This window comes from Meriones unguiculatus, chromosome 7 (assembly GCF_030254825.1).
Source record: "Meriones unguiculatus strain TT.TT164.6M chromosome 7, Bangor_MerUng_6.1, whole genome shotgun sequence".
Classification (NCBI taxonomy): Eukaryota; Metazoa; Chordata; class Mammalia; order Rodentia; family Muridae; genus Meriones; species Meriones unguiculatus.
Genome location: NC_083355.1, coordinates 40,643,214 through 40,665,279, shown reverse-complemented (window position 1 = coordinate 40,665,279; position 22,066 = coordinate 40,643,214). Strand labels below are relative to the sequence as shown.

Genomic DNA, 22,066 nt, shown 5'->3' with positions numbered 1-22,066 from the left:
CGCAAGCCATGTTCGGGGGCCCTTTCTGCAGCTGATGGTGGGGTGTGAAGGCCGGTGGAGCAGAAGTTGAAAGGTTTTTGCCATTTTCTCTTAGACTCTTGTAAGGAACCGGTACGGTAGCCCATGCCTTTAATTCCAGCCCTCCAGAACCAGGTGCGGTTGCGGGCCTGCCAGGACGACAGAGTGAGAACCTGTCTCAGAGAAACAGTGATGATGATGATGTTTAATGGGGGGCTGGGGGGACTGGCTCAAAGGTAAAGAGCACTGGCTGCTCTTCCAAAGGACCAGGGTTTGATTCACAGCACCGACACGGCGGCTCACATCCGCCTGTCACTTCAGCCCCAGGAGACCCGATGCTCTCTTGCACCTCCTGGAGGACTGCTGTGTTCAGTGTGCAGAGGCATGCAGGCGGGGAAAACACCCGTACACGTTAAAAGTGAAAATACTGAAAGAACGCTGGCAGGAACTTCAGCCACCCGCGTTCTGCTTGGAGAGCTGGGGAGGTCCTGGGTGGGCAGCCCTCCTCCGCCGAGCTCCTGGAGACAGGGAGGGAGGAGGTCTCCAGCCGCTGAGCGCAGCCCACGGAGGCATATTCTGAGACAGGTGAAGGAGGAAAAGAATTCTGCCACCTTCTCCCCTCCGAAGTGATAATTATTCACAGCTTGAGAAATAGCAGCAGCGGGTTATGATCAGGGAGAACCTGCGAGTCCTGCTCCATTTCTGGGCAGCCTGGGCGGTGAGACTTCGGATTGGCTGCAGAAGAAACTGCAGCCCTTCGCGGCTGGGGTGATGCCCAGGTGGTGGAGACTATGCGGGAGGGCCTGGGCTGCGCCACCAACAGTGCAGAAACCCGGCGGGAGGGCCTGGGCCTGTAATCCCAGCCCTCGGGAGGTGGAGGCAGGAGGATCGAAGGATCGTCATTGACTACAGAGCAAGTCATAGTCTAACCCGGGCTACCGGAGACCCTGTCTCGGCAGCCCATTCCCCACAGACTGGCCCTGAGCCTGTCTATACCGGCACACGGATAAGCCACCTCGTGCCCGACACCGGGCGGGCTCATTGCACACAGGCCCTCCTTAAACAAATCCCAGACGCCTGCAAAGCAGAGCATGTGACCCCGGCTTTCCAGGCGGGAAACGGAGCGCCACAGGGCTGAAAGGGCACCACACAGGCCCAGCCGTCCACATGACTCAGGACAACTCGTACCACCCCACAAACTACCCAAAGCTGGGTGGCTTCAAAAGCACAGATGTTCTCTCTCGGTTCTGGAAGTCAGGAGGTCAAATTCCCGCGCTGGAGAGCCCCTGAAGAGGCTCTCTGGAGATTCCCTCCCTGACCCCTTCGGCTTTTGGTGGCTGCTGGCTTCCTCAGCTGCAGCCGGGGCGCTCCCGCTTCTACCCGTGGTCATGAGGACCTCTGGTGTCCTCCAGCTCACCTCTGACCCTCCCTGAGGATTCCCGAGGTTGTAATAGGACCCCTACAAGGACAAGGCTTCCCACAGGACGCGCCCCCTCCACAGAATCTGGTGGCAAGCAGATTGGCCACAGGAAGTGGAAGAGGCAGGGTCAAGAGCGAGTGACCCCCGCCCCCCCAGGCCTGGCAGCAATGGTTAAGGAGAAGCAGGAGGCAGGGGTGATGCCAAAGTCCTGTAACTCTGCCCTGGAGAAACGGCAGGAGGATTGTGGGTTTGGGGGCAGCCTGGGCTACAGGGCTCAGAACTGTCCCAGGAATCTGGTAAGGGGCAGCTTTGGAATTTGCTTCCATCCCGTCTTTGTGGAGAGCTTGGAATGTGGTCATGGGCCTGGTTCCCCTGGGACTGATCCTAGGCCCCACGTAGGCCAGTGGAGGCGAGTGAGGCTTCTTGTTTCCCAAGTGCCACTTGGGATTGTGTTGCCAGGGTGGGCACCAGGGGCAAACCCCAGCGCCCATCTACCTTCCATTTTTCATTCATTCATTCATTCATTCATTCACTCACTCATTCATTCACTCATTGTGTTAGTACCCCACAGAGAGGCATCCAGTTACCAGGAAAAAAACAACAAAAGCCAAACAAACAAACCACTTCCTAGAAGCAGCCCTCTCCATGGGCTGACATCACGAACACACTATGCTCCACTCCTTAAGCCCACAAGGCTTTCTTCCCAGGGAGATCCGACCTCTGGAAGGATTCGAACTTCAGGTCAAACGGGGACAGCCCGGTTCACCCCGCGGAGTCAGGACTAGGGGGGTCAGCAGTCCCCACAGGGGACCTCCATGGTTAGGACTCATCCTTAAGACCAGAGTGGAGCCTGGGCCTCGGAGAGTGGAGGCCTGTGAGTCCGCGCAGGACTGGGAGACCCTGCGCCCCTGGCGAGGCCGCCGCCTGCTCCGAGCCCCTGTAAGGGCTGACCAGGTGCCGGACAGGTCACGACCTTCAGGGTTCCCCACCGCGGTGAGGGACGCGCACTCCCAGCAGTTTCAGAAAGAACCTGGGCATCCGGAGGGAAGGGCTCCGAACTTGGGGCCCGAGGGGCCGTCGGCGGAGCGCGGGCGGCCGGGGGCTCCGGGTCCCCCAGACAACGCCGAGCCGAGCGGAAGGCCTTGCCCTTCCTCCCCCCACCCACTCCCAGGCCCCTCCAGCTGCCCCCCTCCCGGGGTCCCCGCGCCTCCTCCCCGCGCCCCCACTCTCCCTCCACAAGCTGCGGGGTCCCCCGGGAGGGTCTCGGCTTCCCGGGGAGCGCTCTAAGGTGTGGGGGGTCACCTGCGACCCCCAGAGCTGACAAAGGACGCAGGCCGTGCGCGCGCGCCGGCTCGCCGTGGGGTGCCGGGACCGTGCGGGGCGGGGGGGGGCCGGAGGGGCGGGGCCCGGGGCCCTTTGTCTGCGGCCCCGCCCCGCCCCCGCCCGCCCCGCCCCCACGCGGGCCCGCGGCGCGCGGCAGAGCCGGGCGGCTGGCACGAGCGAGCGGGCGGGCGGCCGCCGCGGGCGGAGGCTGCGCGCCGCGGAGCCGGGCGCTGCGAGCTCCGCGATGGCGGCGGCAGCGGCGGCGGCGCGGGGCTCCGGCTAGCTGCGGGCGGCGCGGATGGCGGGCGGCGCGGGCTGGGCGGGCGCCCCCGCGGCTCTGCTGCGCTCCGTGCGCCGCCTGCGCCAGGTGTTCGAGGTGTGCGGCCGCGACCCCGACGGCTTCCTGCGCGTGGAGCGCGTCGCGGCGCTCGGCCTGCGCTTCGGCCAGGGCGAGGAGGTAGGCGGCCGGCGCTGCGCGTCCCCAAGCCCCGGGGGGTGTCGTGGGGGGGGAAGCCCGCAGGGACCCCGCGCGCGGTCACGCTCCGGGCCTGTGTGTCACAGGGCACGCCCGCGGTGGCCGGCCTGCCCACCTGCCCTTCCCTCTGGGCCATCCCGGTCCCCCTTGATGTTTGGGGAGGGAAGAGATGCTCTCAGAATCCACCTCTCAACACCGCCTCCCCCACCCCAAGTCTCAGGAGTACGTGGGCACCGCTAGGCCTAGGGGTGACAGGGACAGCCAGGGACGCTCTGCAGTGTCTGGTGCTCGGCTGCACCTACCCTACCTAGCACAGGAGATGCCCGCCCGGGGCCACCCTGGACCCTGTCCCAGTTCCTGGTAACCTCCCGCTCAGGCTAGATGGGCAGGCCTCAGCGGCGGCGGGCTGTACAGCGGGCCGGCGGGCACCCAGCTGGGGAGTGGTTAGCCGAGCTTTCTGCTGTTGGTGTCGCGCCGCATGGGTGGCGGGCGGATCGCAGATTTATGGGGACTGTCAGCCGGTCTGGAAGGGCAGGATCCGAACCGCCAGTGCGTGACGAAGAACTACCGGCTGGGCTATCGTCGTCTTGCCATCCGCCCAGGGGCTGGCATCCGTGGTCGGAAGGGAAGGAGGGCAGGACACCGGGTTCGTGCAAACCCTGCAACGCCCGGCGTCTCTGCATTCAGAAGCCCTGGTCGAGCTTTGGGTTCCCAAGGCCACCCGAGAGCCCGGGCCCTCTGTGGGGAGCTAAGGGGCTTGGTCCCAAAAGTGGACTGGGTGGTATTCTGTTTTTAGGACAGGTCAGGACGGCGACTTAGAACATGGGCTCTGACCAGCTGAGCGGGTGCCGTCTTGTCACCTGACAAGTGAGCAGTAACAGCCGTCCCTTTCTAGGCGGCTGGGCACTGGCCAGACCTGGAGATCCCTGAGAGGGCACGAGGTGGAGGAGAGAGGCAGGGGGCAGGTGTGAGGACCCTGTTTCAAGCCAGGCAGCTTACTGCAGCAGTTTTCCTGGACACCCATTCTCTATCGCTTCTCTGCTTTGCTTGGGAGCGTCTCCTCAGCCTCTCTCCCTCAGAGGATGGCAGTGTCTCTCCTCTTGGCCAGCATCTGCCATCCCAGCAGGCCCAGGAGGCCACAGGCTGCTGTTGTGGAGAATCCTCCTTGCTTTTGGCCGGAACCTGGAATCCAGAATGAGGAAACCTCAGGTGTGGGAATGGCCTCGCTGCCGCCTCTAGCCATATCCGGGGCTGGACAGACACCTCCCATCATTAGGTCCTCCTCCCTCCACATCCCGAAACAGACCTGCGTGTCAGTTATTCACCATGGCTCTGCCTCCTGCACTGTAGCTCTTAAATACTTGAAAACATCACTCCTCTGCCCTGTCACTCCCCACCCACCCTTTCTCCCCTGTCTGAAGCCCCAAGCCATTTCCATCCCACCCAGCAGGGGCCGGATCTCTGCAGGTGCCTCTGGTGACTTGTGGGAATGTTTTCCTAGCACTAGAAGGGCTAGACCTGGTCAGCTCACACACATACGGAGGATGGTGGGGGGAGCTACCTTTCCGGTGGTCCCAGACACTCTCATCTCACACCAAGTTTGGCTGCTAAAGCCTGCAGGGAGCTGTTCAGCAAACTTCCGCTGAGCAGAGCTCCTGCACCCTGGCACTGGCCAGTGGTCCCTTTTCTTACTGAATGACTCAGGCGGTCCTGTGGGCTACGGCAGTTTGCAGATGTGGACAGTCAAAAATAGTCCTGTCCCCCAGGGAGGTGACACCGCTCGCCTCCTTCACGGGTCTCCCCTGTACATACATGTAGCTTTCTCCATGAAATGAGCTCATACTGCACCATGCAGTCTACCACGCCCCTCCCCCACACATGCCCAGAAACGATCCTCACGTCTGAGCCTATTATATAAGCTATCGTCATATTTATGAGGCAGACCCTTTCCACATTTCTCTCTTTGGCCCCCAAACGCCCACTTCCGGTGTTTTTGTTTTCTTTTGTTTGAAGCGTGTTTTCTCTCTCTCCAGGTCTGTGCACTACACCTACTCTGTGTGACCTTGGCACAGTCCCCTCCAGGACTTGTTAAAGAGGCCAGGGATGTTGTCTTTCGTTAGTTTCTTAAATCTAAGCCGGTGGCTAGACCTTGTTCCTTCTCAGTTTCATCTTGCTGTCGTTTTTGTGAGATGCTCTGTCCCGCAGCAGCTGGTGCTGTCTGTGTGGGGATCCTGGGGCTGAGGAAGGCGAGGACCACTCAGGGCAGGACCACGGACAGGGCCTGACGCTCAGTGGGGCCCGTTCTGCCGCTGTCTCCATGCTGAGGCTGTGGAAACACACTTCTTACTACACTCCAACTCCGCAAACACGGAGCGCTGTTCCTCGTAGATGGCGTTCCTTTCGAGAGGGCTGCGGGCTCGGGACTGTTTCTGTTGTGTCTGTGTGCCCATCTGCCCGAGACACCGATTCCCCAACCCAGCGGTGCTCTGGAGTAGGCAACCGCTGCTCATTCATTAGACACAAGGCTCCATAGCTACATTTCACCAGCTGCCCCGGCACACCAGGGAGACCTGGGGCCAAACACGGTAGGTTTAGAGGATGAGATAGCTGTGAGGGCCTAAGCTGGGGAGATGAATTAATAATGCAACCCCCCCCACACACACACACAGGAGAAATCCAGGAGCATGGAGCTGGGTGATGGAGGGCTACGTGTGAGCCCTGGATTTGACTCTCAGAGCTACATTTTTAAAACACACAAACAGAACAAAATGGATTTAGCTACACGAGATTGGGCCTGTCAAAATCCTGTCACGGTGTGCACAGTGTGTGTATGTGTGTGTGTGTACCTGCAGGGCCCCAAGCCTTCCGTGAACTCTTATAGGCAGTTAATGGTAGCCATGGGGAAGGGGCTCATGAGGACTGCGCCTCCCTAAGGACCTATAGGCAGCTAATGGTTGCTGAGGGGAGGGAGAGCCACTTTCTTTAATGATGTAGCTGCTGGTTGGGTGTCCGAGCTCCTATAGACAAAGCCTCTCCCCCATGGTCCTGTAAGTAACCCTAATGGGCTTCACTGAGTCAACAAGAAGCCGGGTTTGGGGCGGGAGGACATGAAGGGGAGAAAGGTGGTTCTTTGGGAAGAGGTACAGTAGTGGGAGGAGGGCAGGAGAGGTTGGTGGAGAATGAATATGGTCAACATACATTCCATGTATGCACAAAAATATAGAGAATCCCATTATTATCTGTTATTATCCCATTATTATATGCATTATTATTACCATCCCATTATTATACAGACTAATAAAAAGCAAAAATTTAAAGTCAGACATGGCATCACACACTTGTAATCCCAGTCCTTGGGAGATAGAGGCAAGAGGGTCAGAAGTTCAAGGCTGGGACCAGGGAGATAGCTCAGCAGAGCCAAGCTTGCCATAAAAGCCTGGCAATTGGAGTTCAGTCCCCCAGATCCCACGGCGGAAGATCTGACTCCTGAGAGCCGTCCTCTGAGTTCCACAAGTGCGCGCTGGCACCTGCCTGTCCACACACACACACACACATCAGGAAAAGGAATTCAAAGCCATCCTTAGTTACAGAGGGTGTGTGGGGCCAGCCTGGGTCCATTAGGAGAAGAGGGAAAAGGGCAACTTGACAGTGAAGAAACCTGACAGATGAGCCGGGTGTGGTGGTGCACTCCTGTAAACCCAGCACTCAGGGAGGCAGAGGCTGGCGAATTGCTGTGAGTTCAAGGCCAGCCTGGACTACAAATCGGGTCCAGGACAGCCAACGCTACATAGAGAAACCCTGTCTAAAGAAAGAAAGAAACCTGACAAATGCCACCCCAGAATGTCATCAAGGTCCATACTAGCCCTCGATGTGATGGGATGAGAGTGCTTTGCCCCAACCCATGACTGTGGTGTAGTGATAGTCATGAGAGAAAGAGCAGACAACCCCTCCTCCCACATGACCAGAGGACATTCTACTAGGCACTGACCACAGCTCCTAAAAATAGCCAAGGAGAGTGGTAAGTGTCTGCAGTGTGGAATCCTGAATGGAGTCCTAGCCCAAGAAGAGGTAACTGGTTAGAAAGAAGAGGGTCTGAAGAATGATGTCATCAATCATGTTACTGTCAAACTGGTCTCTCATGTTCCCCCGACTCAATGACCTAAGATGGTGCCACCCTCAGGCCTCGGAAGCCTGAGCTGTGATTGGCTATGCTGGGAGCAGGGCATGGAAAGAATGCCCCCGGGGACCTGTCCCTCTTGCTGGGCATCCTTGATGCGGCTTGAATCACTTAGCAAAGTTCCCAAGACACAGGCTGTGGAGCAGGAAGGACGTAAGGGCTTGCCAGGTGCTAGGCATGCCCCTGCCTCGCTTGCTGGGATCTGTACGAGATGTGTGGACCTGCAATGAGGGAGAATTGGATTTTTCAGACTTTCTAAGGAGGGCTCAGTGGGTAGGGAGCCCTGAGGGGAGGAGGCATCCATGAGCTCTCCTAGGTGCCTGGCATGTGGGTTAGACATTTACCACAAATGCATGGGTGCAGAGCAGTCTTCAGTCCGAGCCCAGTGCAGGCCCAGGAGCTCTGCCCAGCACTGGGAAGGACACCAGAAGCAATGGAGGAGAAAGGAGATGAGGCTGTGGAAAGGTTTCAGCCTGGGGAGATGTCACTGAAGGGGAAGTTGGGCCAGATTAATCCTGTGGGCTGCCCAGGCCTGACGCCCCACATGGACACCACACCTGAACCTCCTTCCTTGGGCCAGAGCCCCCACACTCAGGGGAGAACCATGCTGAGCATGCTGCCTGGGAGGAAAATGCAGAATTGGGATGGTTCCTGGAGGACCCAGTGTCCCTGACCCCCTTGCACTGATGGTACACCACAGCAGGAAGGCCGACGGTAGGAGGGGTACAGCTTTGGCTCTGGGCTCCTTCCCTCCTAGAGAAGAGAGCCTGGAACCCAGACAGCTGCCTGGGCTTGAGAGCTGAGCAGAGCAGAGCCCAGGCAGGGTGCAGGGAGAGCGGCCTGGGAAACAGTGTGCTCTCTGCATTCCCATACCTGTCCTATTGACAGTGCAACGCCCCATCTTTTCACAGTGTAGTCATTCTGTGTTGGGGTCTTTGATGTTATGTTTTGTTTTAGTTTTGAGGCAGGGTCTCATTTAGCCTAGGCTGATGTCCTGCTCATTATGTAGGCTAACGTGACCTTGACCTCCTGATTCTCCTTCTTGTGTGCCCTGAGTGCTGGGGTTACCAGTGTGTGGCCATGCCCAGCTCCACAGAGTAATCCTGAAGGATGCTTCCCATACCATTGCTCTAGCAGCTTTCTAGCGTGAGGCCTTTTCCCCTCCATTTGCCTCTTGTGTCCCTACTATGTGCCAGGACTGGGAAGAGCAGGGCTGTGAGCCATGGCTAGAAAAGAGACTGGCAGCAAGGCCAGTGCATGCCTTCAATCCCAGCACTTGGGGATGGAGGCAGGTGGGTCCCTGTGAGTTCAAGGACAGCCTGATCTACCTAGTGAGTTCCAGAACAGCCAGTGTTATGTGGAGAGACCCTGTTGGGGTGGGAGAGGGAAAGAGAGACAGAGAAACAGAAAGGACAGGGAGAGGCAGAGAGGGAGGAGCGGAGGGGGAGAAAGGGAGATAGAGTGTAAAAGTGGACATCCATAGGGACCCTGCTAAAGATCCATTACTTACAGCTTCTGTGTTCTTAGGGACAGGGTAGCAGAAGAGATCAAACCCACAATGTGTTATGTGACCTCCATGTAGCCTTAGCCTAGGTTATCACTGTGAGACATCTCTTCTTCCCTTTGGACTAATGCCCTGAGTTCAGCCCACATCTTACTGCCCATAGCTCAAGGCACAAAACTTAGAGAACACTGACAGCCTTCTTAGGATGCAGTTCATGTGGCCTGTAGTGAGCCCTGTCCCCAAGAGGGTCCCAGGCAAGGCAGCTTGTCCCTGGATAAGGCAGCTTTAAGACTCATGCACAAAAACAAAAACTGAAGCTGGGGCCGGTGAGGGAGCCAAGGTTTTTGTGAGACCTTTCACTCAGTTTTGGTGTCATTCTGGAATGATCCTACAGAGAGATGGGGCCCCACCACCTCCAGAGCCAGGCTGTTCTCTATAGGCAAGGCTCTGCCTGAAGTCTCTTATAGTGAGCGGAGGCTGTCTCTTAGCACTCCATCCATTTGTCCTTCCTTCTCTCTACCCATTCACCTATCCACCAGTCTACACACTAGGATATCCGTTTATCTAGTCCTTTTTCCATCATCTGCTCATTCATCATCTCCTGTATCCATCCATCATCCATCTACCAAGACAGCTGTCAGCAAAATCTTTATTCATTTCCCACCCAGCGTGTGGTTTGTTTGGGTTTCTATGGCTGTGGTGAAATGCCACAACCAACACATCATGCAGAGGAAAGGGTTTATTTGGCTTTCATTTTCACATCACCATCCATCACTGAAGGAAGTCAGGACAGGAACTCAAGAAGGGCAGGAACCTGGAGGCAGGAGCTGATGCAGAGTCTGGGGGGGGGGTGCTGCTTACTGGCTTGCTCAGCCTGCTTTTGGGGTTTTTTTGTTTGGTTGGTTAGTTGGTTGGTTTCTTGGTTTATTGAGACAGGGCTTCTCTGTGTAGCCTTGACTGTTCTGGACTTCTTCTGTAGACCAGGCTGGCCTCAAACTCATAGAGATCTGCCTGCTGGAACTGGAGTTACAGACAGTTCTGAGCTGCCATGTTGGGAGCTGGGAATCTAACCCAGGCCCCCTGAAAGAGCAGCCAGTGTGCTTAACTGCTGAGCCATCTCCGGCCCTGAGGCATTTTTATAGTTGAGGTTCCCCCCCTCTCAGATGACTTTAGCTGTGTCAAGTTGACATAAAACTATCCGGTGCACCCGCCCTTCTCTAGCCATCTGCCTGTCCATTCATCCACCCACTGATCCGGTCTTTACTGCTGCAGTGCATATGGCCAAGTACAGACTCAGGGGTGGGCCTGGCGTTGTCATTGGATGCCAAGCGGCTGTGTGGAGAATGCCACAGGAAGGGCAAGGAGAGTGAGGACTTGGGCTGGAACAGGGGCAGATGGTGACCAGAGGGGCGAAGGAGAGCTGTCTGGCACATACTGTCCTGGCTGGCGTGGACTGTTTCTGTAATTGCTCGCTTCCGAGGGCTGCTGCTTGTGGTAGGGCCTGGGGTCACCCTGAGAGGATGGCTCCTTAGAGACGCTTACTAGGGGAGGTGGGCCCGCTGTCTTCTCTATGCAGCAGATCTCACAGAGCCGAAGAGACTTAGTGTTGCCGCTCTTGCAGAAGGCGGTTTTGCTCCCCTGCACTCACAACTCATAGCTAGCTGCCGTTCCTGGGCATCCAGCACCCTTATGGCTTCCTTGAGCCCTAGACATGCACACAGTACACCTACAGACACGCAGGCAAACACTCATACACATAAAAAAGTTTTTGTACGTATGTCATGCCTGTATTTATATCTGTGTACCATGTGTGTGCCTGGTGCCCAAGGAGGCGGGAAGATGTGGTTCCCGTACCCTGGAACTGGAGATACAGACAGTTGTAAAACTACCTTGTGGACAGTAGGAGCTGAACCCCAGGTCTTCCAGAAGAGCGGCCCATGCTCTTAACTCCAGCCCAGATAATTTTGGTTTTGTTTGTTTTTCAAGCCAGTGTTTCTCTGTGCCGCCCTGGCCATCCTGGAACTCAAGAGAGTCTCCTGCCTCTGCCTCCCGAGTTCTGGGATTAAAGGCGTGCCCACCACCACCCGGCCTAAAATTTTAAAATAATCTTTTCAAAAAGAATTCATAAAGTAGAGGTCAAGACCATTCTTTGAGGGGCTGTTTGGAAGGCTAGAGTTAAGAACGCACAATAAAACTGGCGTAGGCTTACGGCATCCTCCTGTGATGCCCTGGACTATGGCGGTGTCTAGCGCCCTCACTCCCGTGCCCCTACCCCTCTCTGCACGGTACCTTGCACCGCAGCCCTCCTCACAGAGCCATTTGTCCAACCTTTGTGTTTCTTAGTTCATCCTTCAGCAAGAGCTGAAGTGCCGCGCACAGGGGCCACGGTGAACACAGGCCTTGATGGTTCCAGTGCTGGCTTCTTACACCTGCGAGAGCTGGGGTCTCAGGGTCTCAGAGGTCAGGAGAAAGCACAGAGGAGGGTTCGCCTGGCTTTCGGAGCCTGGGTGTTCTCGGCTGGAGGCAGGAGTGAGCAGAAACAGGTTGTGGTCCGTGAGCCCCTTAGAGCCCAGCGGCAGCATAAGCACTGGGGAGGCAGGAGGCTGGCCTGCCTCTGTGGAAGGCCTGGGGGCCACAGAACTTGAGGTTCAAGGTGGGGAGGCCACCAGCAGCCACACCCAGCTCAGTTTCAGACCGTGGCTAAGCAGGCCAGAGAAGGGGTTCTCAAGGTCCTCAGCACCCCTGCCTTCCCACACGCTTACTCCTAAGCAGCCTGTTCTCTCTGTCCTGTCCCAGCCACATCCTGCATCAAAAGCAGCGCTGGCCAGAGAGGGCGCTGACTACAGGCAGCTCCGGACTGTGGGATTCCAAGAAATGACCCTGTGCTGCTGCTGCCGCCCTTCCCACAGGTCTTTTCTAGTGCCTACTCGGTGTCACACTGGTGGCTACGATCTACAAATGACCAGGGCACGCCTGTCCTTAGAGAGCTCCCTAAAGTGGGCCGGAAGCCTAGGAGAGAAACCCGGTGGGCTTTAGGTGGGGTGGGGTGGGTGGCGGCTTTTTTTAAAGCGTGCGTGCGTGGTTTTTATTGACAATCTGTAGCTGGGAATGGGATGGCGTGCAGGGTGACCTTTCCGTGCATACATGTGCTGTGGCGTGAGCACGTGAAGCTAACGGACCTCCTTCCTCCAGCTCTCAGCATTTTGACCTGGTGAGAACGCTGAAAACTCCCTCCTGGCAGCACAGGGCATAATTGCAGGCTGCAGACACCTTGCAAAGCAGGGGATGGTCACCTAAAGTCCCTCCCCTTGCACAGCGATCCCTCATGACCCTGGCCCTGGCAGGGAGGAGTAGCCCTCCCCACAGCACAGCCTCCAGAGGGTGGAAGCCGGTATGCCTGGACCTGAAATTAAGCCTAAGGGAGGACTCCTGGTCTCTTCCCACTGGGCTGGACCTCTCTGGGCCCGCTCACTGTCCCTTCTGCATGACTGCTGGCCAGAGGTCGGCACTGCGGTGTGGGTGTCTCAGAGCCCACACCCCACATGCACACTGCCAGCTGTCTCCTACTGTCACTATCAGGCTTTAACGCAGGGCCCTGGGCATGCTGGGCAAGTGCAGAGACACCGTGCTTCGCCCTCAGCCCTAAGTGCTGTGGTGGCTGTTGTTCCTGTGTGTGCCTGTGTGTGTGTGCCTGTGCAGTACATGCGTGCATTGCTGAGAACTTGGTCTACTCCGGAGCTGTCCCCAACCCATCTTTACCCAGCCCCTCCGTGAACTCGTGGATGCTTCCCTTTCTGATAGGCTGCAATCCAGGTCACTGTTGTTTTTGATGTTCAAAGGTTTCCTTTGCTTTGTTTTAAGGTAGAATTGTGACGTTTTTGGCACTTTCATTTGAGATGAAGTTTTATTTATTTATAGTGCTGAGGATGGGAGCCTTGGCCTTTACACAGACCCACACCCTAGCCGTTACTGCCTTGCTTTCAGTTGTTGTTCTGTTTGAGACGGTGTCTCGTGTGACCCAGGCTGGCCTCAAACTGTGTGGAATGATGACTCCGCGCTTCCAACACTCCGTTCCACACCTCCCAAGTGTGAGGATTACTGGCGTGAGCCGCGGGTTCCGCTTAGGTGCTGCAGGTGGACCCGGGACTCTTGCCAAGTCCCTCCCTCACCAGCCCCTGTCAAGGAACTTCCTGAGGCTGGAGTTATAGCTCAGTGGCAGTGTGTTTGCCCAGCCTGTGTGACACCTGGGGTGTGGTCCCCAGCACCACAAAGAGAGATGGATGACAGACAGACAGTTCAGTCTCTGACATCCTCTAACCTTTATAGACAAAATCCTGCTGTGCCATCCAGGCTGACTGAACTCGCCTTAGCCTCCTGAGGGCTGAGATTACAGGTGTGCTCGTGGCTCTGCTAATAGACTTTAAAATACATAGCACCGTTTCCAGGTCCTTAATAGATACTGTATCCAACCCCCTAACTCAGACAGTGCTGCCTCTGCTGTACAGCCCATCTCCCCCGTAGGAGCAAAGCATTGCAAATTAGTATCTTAGAACTACACTAAATTAATTGTCATTGAATGTTAATATTTATTGTTGATTTATCTTTTAGTTAAACAGCGGTTATTCCTGAACCAGCTTTACACCCAAATCACCACACAGAGACTAGAATGTATTTAGTTAACCTAGAGCACAGTGCTGGGCAATGATTACTCCGTCCTAAACCTCCAAGCCCGCAAAGTTTCCTCCCATTCAGATTTCACCCATTCTACTTGCTTTAAGTCATATCTTGGGTCTGGTTCATCTCTCCTATTCCTCCCCCTCACTTCCTTCTCCTCTCCTCCAGACCATTCTATTCTCTCCCACCCTATCCTCTCCATTGCTCAGCATTGGCTGGTTGTTTAATTGACGATACTGAGGACAAATGGCGGCATGTTTACACAAACTTGAGACAGGTGATGCTTAGAATAAACATCACAGTGCAAATCCGGATTAAAACCAGTTAGTGGGGTAGAGAAATCAGCATTGGAATGAACAAGGGTAAACTGTATGCATTCCACAAGAACATTATGCCAACAATTAGTGTTAAATATTTAAAGTACTCTGTTACCACTAAGAATAACGTACTTTTCACTGTTTACTTGTTTTTAAATTAGTTTGTTTTTATTTTTATGTGTATGGGTGCTTTAGCTGAATACCTATCCACCGTGCACACACAGTGCCTGTAGAGTTCAGAAGAGGGTATCCTATCCCGTGGGAGTAACAGACAAGTGTGAGCCACCGTGAGGGTGCTGGGAATTGAACACAGGACCCTGGAAGAACAGCCAGTGCTTTTAACTGCTGAGCCACCTCTCCAGCCCCTCACCCTTGTTTATTTGTTTGTTTCTTTGAGACAGGGTCTTACTATGAAGCCCTGCTGGCCTCAAACTCAGAGATCTGCCTGTCAAATAAGTGCTAGGACTAAAGGCACCTGGCTCTATTATTATTATTATTATATTTTAGCTACATGTTATAAGCATATAGGAATATAATTTATTCTTGTCAGTTAATCTCCTATTTCACCACTAATATGAATTCATTTATTCTAACAATTTTCCAGTTGATTTATTTGGATTTCCTAGGTAAGCCTGTCCTCTTCAAAGGTAAATATTGCCTTTCCTTCTGAGGTGTGAGACAGGATGAGCATGGGAGGCATGTCTCCTGTAGGAAGAGGGAGAGGGGTATGCTGGGACATTGCCACATGGTCTCATCCAGAGTCAGAGAGACAGGCTAGGCTAGGGTGGGTGGCTGAGCGCTGCTGCCCAAATGGCAGGCAGTGTTGGGCAGGAAATGATAGAGGCTTCGGCGTCCGGGGATGGGCGGCTGCAGGCTGGGTGCTGATGTAGAGGGGAGAGGCCTGGCAGCCAGCAGTCAGGATTCTTGGCTTCAGATATGGTGAGAGTCCAGTGCAGAAGCAAGATAAGCAGGCTGGAAGTTCGGAGAGAACGGGCCAGCTGGTGCTGGGCTTCAGTGGCAGGCACCAGCCTTGGGTACAGAGTTGGCCTGGGCCATCCAGAGCAGCTGTGGAGCCCAGGTAGCTCTCGGCCCGTTGCAGTGGGCCAGACCCTTGGTAGAGCCGGTGGGTATAATTATGGGTCGGTGAGGTCTGGCAGAGTCAGGACTGCGTCTTTCTCTTCTTACCGCGAGAACAGCGGGGTGGTCCTGAGTGACGGCTCAGCAGGTAGAATTGCCTGCGTGCAGGCCTCACAACCCAAGTTTGCTCTCTGGATTGTCTGCGGTGGCAGCAGGGAGTTGTGGTTTTATCGCAGAGCGGAAGGCTCGCTGTAGTAAACGACTTCTCACAGCTGCCGAACGCCCTTTGCCATGATTGCCGTGTTTCAGTTGAGGCAAAGAGCTGGTGAGGCACAGTGGTGACCTGAATCTGTGTTCCCACTACTCGGCTGGTGGAGCAGCAGGATCAGGAGTTCAAGGCTATCTCTGACTAAGTATCAAATTCCAGTCAAGGAATTAGGCAAGACCTTGTCTCAAAAAAAAAACAAACAAACAAACAAAAAAACACAAGGAAGCCTGGTGTGGCGGTACACACCTTTAATCCAACACTAGGGAGTCAGAGGCAAGTGGATCTCTGTGAGTTCGAGGACAACCTGGTCTGCAAAGAGAGTCCAGAACAGCCAGGGCTCCACAGAGAAACACAAACACAAAAACAAACAACAACAACAAAACAAAACCCCACACATACAAGGGAAAAGAGCTCTCTGAAAGCACTCCCACACCTGCAGTCAAGCTGTGCCCACCAGGTGGCGCTGGGCAGGACCCACAGGTGTGCCAAGGTCCTGGCCTGGTGCTCTGCAGTCCCAACACTCCCTGAGCAGGGCCTTACTTTTCCTCCTCTATGAGAGAGGGCACGGTACATACCAAAGGTGTGGCCAGCGTTAGCTGAGTTAGTGAGTGAATAGGAGTGAATGGCGAGCAGCCCAGAGCGCAGCCTGCTCCGACGCGGGGTTTACGCGCAGTTTCCTCTGCCTCCCCCAGACACCCGGGAGGCTTTTGAGAGGCTGAAGGGTGTTGGGGTCCAGGATTGTAGAGATCACAGGTAGACTCTTAATTTCCCAACGTGCTGGCTATGTCCTGGGTCCTTCCGCCTTGTGTGGGTGCCCTCCTGGGGAGGGGACGTGCGTGTGAGTGGAAGAATGAGGGCCAGGCACGTGGCCCAGGTTGGAAGTGGTGTGTCCTAAGCTCCTTGCTCTGTGTCACTGTGAACACAGTGGCTTTAGGCACATTAAGAGGAGGCAAGGTACCGCAGGACGAGGTAGATAGTACTCAGGCCCTGGGAATGGGCCGCTGAGGCATTGTCTCCAAAGATGCTGTGCTGTGCCGGCCAGATGACCCAGGTTGATGGTAGTGGCGGTGGTGATGGTGGAGGAGGTTTTGTGGTGGTGGCAGTGGTGATGGTGGTGGCAGTGGTGATGGTGGTGGCAGTGGTGATGGTGGGCGGTGGTGATGGTGGAGGTGGTGGTGGCGGTGGTGATGGTGGAGGAGGTTGTGGTGTGGCGGTGGTGATGGTGGTGATGGTAGTGGTGGTGGTGGTGGTTGTGGTGCTGGTTGTGGTGGTGGTGATGGTGGAGGTGGTGTTGGTGGAGGAGGTTTTGTGGTGGTGGTCGTGGTGATGGTGGTGGCAGTGGTGGCTCTGGTGGTGGTGGTGGTGCTGGTTGTGGTGGTGGTGATGGTGGAGGTGGTGGTGGCAGTGGTGATGGTGGAGGAGGTTTTGTGGTGGTGGTCATGGTGATGGTGGTGGCAGTGGTGGTGGTGGTGGTGGTGGTGACACCACCCCTCAGCAGGGCAGACGCAGGGTAGATTGGATCAGTGGTATCACACAGAAGAGGCTGAGCTCTGGTGAATTCTGCCTTCATCACTTCCTAACAAGCTGGTATGATTTGTCCTCAGTTTTGTCATCAGTAAAAATGGACCTAATAATAGAAACCGGGCCATAGGCTTGTGGAGTGTGTTTGCATTAATTCAGGTACTGTTCATAGGAGCGCCTGGCTCAGGGTAAAGGCTCCTGCTGCCGGTTGCTATTGTGTCATTATTATCCTTACTGTGACTCAGGGACCTCCCTTCAGGGAGCTTGGCGCGGTGGGAAGGGCTGGAGGATTGGAATCTGCCCTGGGGTGGGTAGGGGTAACAGCAAAGCCCCTCTATCTTTCTGTTCCTCTCCCTGTACCTAACTGCCCTGGAGTTAGCTCAGAGAGCTTGAGTGTGCCCCCAGCAGAGGCCAGACCCGCCACTTCCTGCCTAGCTGCTCAGCTCTGCTCCTTCCCAGGGGGTGGGTTCCTTAGGGCTTACAGGGAACTTTGAACATGCAGATTCCAGGCACTCACTGCTGGCTGCCAGGCTGGGCAAATCTGCGGTGAGATTTGCAGAATGGGGTTGGAGCCCAGAGGGCCGGGATCTGAATGCTTGTCTCTCTCCTGGGCTGGAGGGCCAAAGGCTTGTTTTCTGGCTCATCACCTCCAAACTTATCACGTCGGGGCTGGCTGGGCGCTGAGTGTGCTTTTTAGTCTCCTCTGGTACCTGGGACCTTCTGGCTCTGCCCCTCCCTGCTCTGCCCCAGCCTCCCACTTTAGGAAAGGAGATCTGAATTATGAATCAGGGCCTGAATCATGTATGAGGCCTCTCGCCCCATTTGATGTTGTAGCGCCTGCTAGAAAAAGGTTTACATCTGCAGAGAGCCCTCGGTTGAACAGACCTGAACTTTTCCTAGTCCCTAAGGAACTGCCTCAGCTGACTTCAGGGCTGTCTGTTGTGGAGAAAGGATGGAAAGGAAAGGCAGCCCTGGTCCTGGCCCTGGGCCTCTGCCCTGATTGGGGCTGTGAGAGAGCTGCAGCCATGTTGGGGAGTCTGAAAACAGCAGTCTCTTCACTTGGGAAGTTGCTTGGTCACAGAGATCACCTAGAATCTGCCTCCTGAGGTCAGGGTACAGCCTGGGTGGAAGCTGCCCTAGGAACTGCTAGCAGCGGGGGTTGGGCAAGTGGATTGTGTGTCTTCACCAAGGACCAGAAATCCCCCTCACCCATATTCTGTCTCTGCTGCCAAACTGGCCTATTTAGTGTCATGTGCAAAGCAGATCAGCTGTAAGGGGCAGTGTCCACCCAGGACATGAGGAATCCTGCTTCTTTGGAGGGAAACCCAATGAGCAGGCTGTTGCGGAGCGAGTGGAAGGCTCTGACAGGCCTTGTGTGCCTCAGCCTTACTGGTCTGAGATGGCTGTGTGTGTGTTCATGTAGATGTATGCACGTGTTTGTGTGTGTGCACACATACACATGGACCCCTGTGTATTGAAGCCAGAGGCCGTGTTCACTGTCTCTGTTGCTCTTCACCTCTACATATTTATATATTTTTTTCTTTTCCTAAGTTAGTTAAGTAGGGCACTGCTGTGGCAGAGAGAAGAGCACCAGAAGGACCGAGTTCAGCTCCGTTCACAGCTGAGGATTCCGGGCAGGCTGAACCTGCCTCACCTCCCCAGCTCTGCGGGTTCTCCTGACGGCGTACAGCTAAGACGAATGCTGAAGTGGACGGGACTGAAAATGGCTGAAGGGCGCTTACACAGCTTTCAGGCAGAAGGCTGCTGCATCTTAAAGTCTCTTGATTCTTTTTTTTTTTTTTTAATATTTTGTTCTTTATGAATTTTGTGTGATGTATTTAGATCGTATTTACCTACCCTCTCCCAATCCTCCCGGATCTGCCCAGCTGTGCGCCCTCTTTTTAAAGTTTACAAGTCCAGTCCAGTGCTCTCAGGTGGGGCCGTCTGGAGTGCCCTCCACGCACTGGGAGCCACGCCTTAGAGGCTGCCCCTCTCCTAGCAGCTGTCACTTGCTGATAGCTCCTCTGCTGATGTGGGACTTGTCTCCCTCTCCGTGCTGGGAGTTCGTCCTGCTTGAGCTTATGCAGGTCTTACCATCACGTGCTGTCATGACCACTGAGTTCATAAGTGCAGCTGCCCTGTTGTGGGAAGAAAATGCTGTTCCTTTGTAGTCACGGTGGAGCCTAGGTGGCTGGCCTGGCTCCTCCCCAGTGCTGCAGTTACAGGCACACAGTGCCACACCCGGGTGACAGAAGGCTGTGGTCATCCTGGGGATGGAACAGCCCTTGTGCATGCTAAACATGGGCCCTACCGCCAATCTACAGCTCCAGCCTCTTAAGAAACATTTTGCCTGTAATACTGACACTCTCAAAATCACAGCCTCCAGAGACTGTAGCCAGGGGTCCACCTTTCTGTGCACAGCTTGCTTCATGAGTGAAACTGGGCATATAGTCCCCATTGCTTCACAGACATGATGGATGGCTCTGGGCCAGCTTAGTCTCAGCCCTCCTCATTGGTCTGAAATGTCTACTTGCTGTCAATCAGCAGGGCCTGGCTGGATCCATCACAGGACAGATGGAAATAGGCCGTGTGCTGGTTTGAATGAGAATGGCCTCCATAGGGTCATAAGTCTGAATGCTTGGTCCCCAGTTGGTAGCACTGCTTGAAAAGGATCAGAGGGTGTGACTTTTGTCAAAGGGGGTGTGTCATTGGGGTCAAGCTTTGAGGTTTGAAAAGCCCACAGCATTCCCAGTTAACTTTCTCTGTCTCATGCTTATGGATCAAGGTGTGAGCTCTTGGCTATTTCTCCAGTGCCATGCCTGTCTGCTGCCATGCTCTCTGCCATCATGGTCATGGACTCACCCCCTGAAACTGTAAGCCCCAAGTAAGCTCTTCCTTCTGTGAGTTGCCTTGGTCATGGTGTCTCACCACAGCAATACAAAAGTAACTGAGACAGGCCCCTGTGGTCCATGGGCTGGTGGGGCAGGTCCTCTGCTGGCCTGAAGGCAGCGAGGTTCCACTTTGCACCCTTGTGGGGTTTCAGGGGAACCTTCTGGAGGGCAGGACATCTTCATTCCCCCAGCAGCCATCCTAGGGATCTACCTGATTTCCACAGGACCCTTAGTAAGTCCCGACTCAAGTCAGTAGCTTTCAAATCCAAAATTCCCCCTTGGTCTCCATGGTAGTAGTGTGACATGGCCTTTGCAACCTGCCCATTACACAAGAGAAAACTCCAGGCTCAAAGAGGCTGCGATTTGTTTGTGTCCGGGTGGGTGGTGAGGCCCTGTTTCTCCCCCAATTTTAGAACCCTCACGGTGGGCTCCCAAGACCTGCAGCCTTTCATATATCATGGGGAAGGAACAGCGCTGGAGCTTCTGTCCGGAGCTGCCATGATTTGCCTCAGAAGCTAAATCGTAATTCCCCAGAGGCTGAGAGGCCCTTCATCCCAGCTGCAGCTTCTGAGGAAGAGGGAAGGCATTTCACTTGAGTGCAGGAGAAGCTCCAGCAAGGCCCTGGGATGAGCAGTGCTCCAAGAATCGGCAGTGTCCACAGAGGCCCAGACACTGGGCCGGAGGACACCAGGGATCACCCGCACATGGGTGGCCACCAGTGCGCCCCTCCCTGGCAGAAGCCCCTCCTCTTGCAGGGTGAGCTCCCGTTCTCAGAGGTGAGCACAGCCTTGCCCTCATCACCTCTAACCTTCCAAGTATCCTAAAGATCCAAGTAGCGTGCATAGACTCACTGCCTCTGGCCTCGGCCTCAGAATTCAGTGCAGGTCTATAGATATCAACTAGAACTTTGCTAGTCCAAGGATGGCTGGGATTGGCGTCGGCTAGGAGCAGTTAGAAGGGCAGGTGATGTAGAGTTAGAGCTGGTGAGGTAGCGCGGTTGGTAGAACGTTTGCCCAGCATGCACAGAGCCTGATGCCCAGCACGGAGCTCTAACCCAACACTCCACAGGTAGACCCAAGGAGGTCAAGGCCAGCCTGGGCTACCTGAGACCCTGCCTCAACGCAAAACAAAACAAAACAAAAAAGACAGAAATGCAGTCTCAGACCCCAGTCTTGGAGAGTGGGACCCTCCACCCAGACAAGAGGTCCAGCGCCTCCCAGTGTCTGCTCCGTCAGCAGCTCAGAGTGTGGGTTTCCATGTCTTCCCTACCCACAGAGAGAACAGGGCAGCGGAGGCTGTGCCTTTGCGCCATCATCTATCCAGCCTTGTACCCAGCTGCCCTCACCCTGTGGACCTTGGCACACCTGGGGGCTGGTGTTGGCTGGGTGACTCTGAGAAGCAGCTATGTCTGTGGCCTCCCCCAAGGCCTGGCCACTGACACCGTAGGACAGAACCTTCTCCGTCACATCCAGCCGGAGCCACCCCCGTCACCTTGTGGGAGACAGGTTCTCTCTTCTGCCCCTGCTGCCCTTGCAGACAGGTCAGTGTCACTAGTGAGACAAATGGCAGCCTGGCCAGGAGGGCCTTGTGTCTGGGAGCCCCAGGGACCTGAATTTGTGGTCAAGCGGGCCTGCCATCCTGGCCGACCAAAACCTACCCAACGCCCCCAGGCACACCATCTTCTCGTCTATCCAGACCCCTGAAATGACTGACCCCTGGGGGTCAACCTGGCCTCCCTGTGTGGGTCACAATGAGCAAAGCAAATACTCTCCTCTCCAGCCCCACATGGCCCCAGCTCCTCCTCTGGACTGTGGTAGCCTCATCATGCCATGGGAGCATGAGCTCCCAGCACCTTTCTAAGCCTGCCCTTGGGCCCCTGCTAGTCCCCATCCTCATCCCCACCAGAGGATACTGTCCATGGCCAGCTTCCTGCCATCCATGCTGTCCAGCCACCAGAGCAGCTGCTGGGCCCCCAGCTGGCTGAGTCCACGACAGCCTGGCCTGAGCTACCGTCCACCACTGCCGTGTCTTCTTGCTCTAACGACCCTTTTCCTGGGTCCCCCTGGCATCCTGAATAGCTGCGTGTTTGCTGTGTCTGTCCAGCACAGCCACCTCTGCCGGCTGACCCCATGTGAAGTCCCTCTGGGCTCTGCTGCCTGCGGGCGCCCACTGTCAGGATTCATCTCGGAGGTCACACAGTAGCCAGTTCTGCCTTATCTACCCCTGAAATACTGTGATCCTTCCCTTTGCTAAGAATTAAAGGGCTTTGCCGCCACCACCACCCAGCTTGAGTTTAAACGATCCAGTTCCGTCTTTGAATTCAGCTGATTGAAAAGCCTTGTGAGAGGAAGCGAAGGACTTAGCACCCAGCCTGTGGAGGCACCTGTGCCAGAGCTGGGAC

The 22,066-nt window shown here is 55.5% G+C and overlaps 1 protein-coding gene across 2 annotated transcripts in view; it reads left to right on the top strand.

Moving 5' to 3' along the window:
• The first annotated feature begins 2,921 nt into the window (after positions 1-2,921).
• The window catches only part of Rab11fip4 (RAB11 family interacting protein 4), a 109,390-nt gene continuing 90,245 nt past the window's right edge, over positions 2,922-22,066 (top strand). Inside the window, exon 1 of one of the 2 annotated variants that reach the window (XM_060387177.1) lies at positions 2,922-3,218. In XM_060387177.1, the coding sequence (XP_060243160.1) occupies positions 3,060-3,218 (159 nt within the window). In that variant the 5' untranslated portion in view covers positions 2,922-3,059. The remainder of the gene's footprint in view (positions 3,219-22,066) is intronic. The other variant, XM_021630968.2, reaches the window with a different exon arrangement.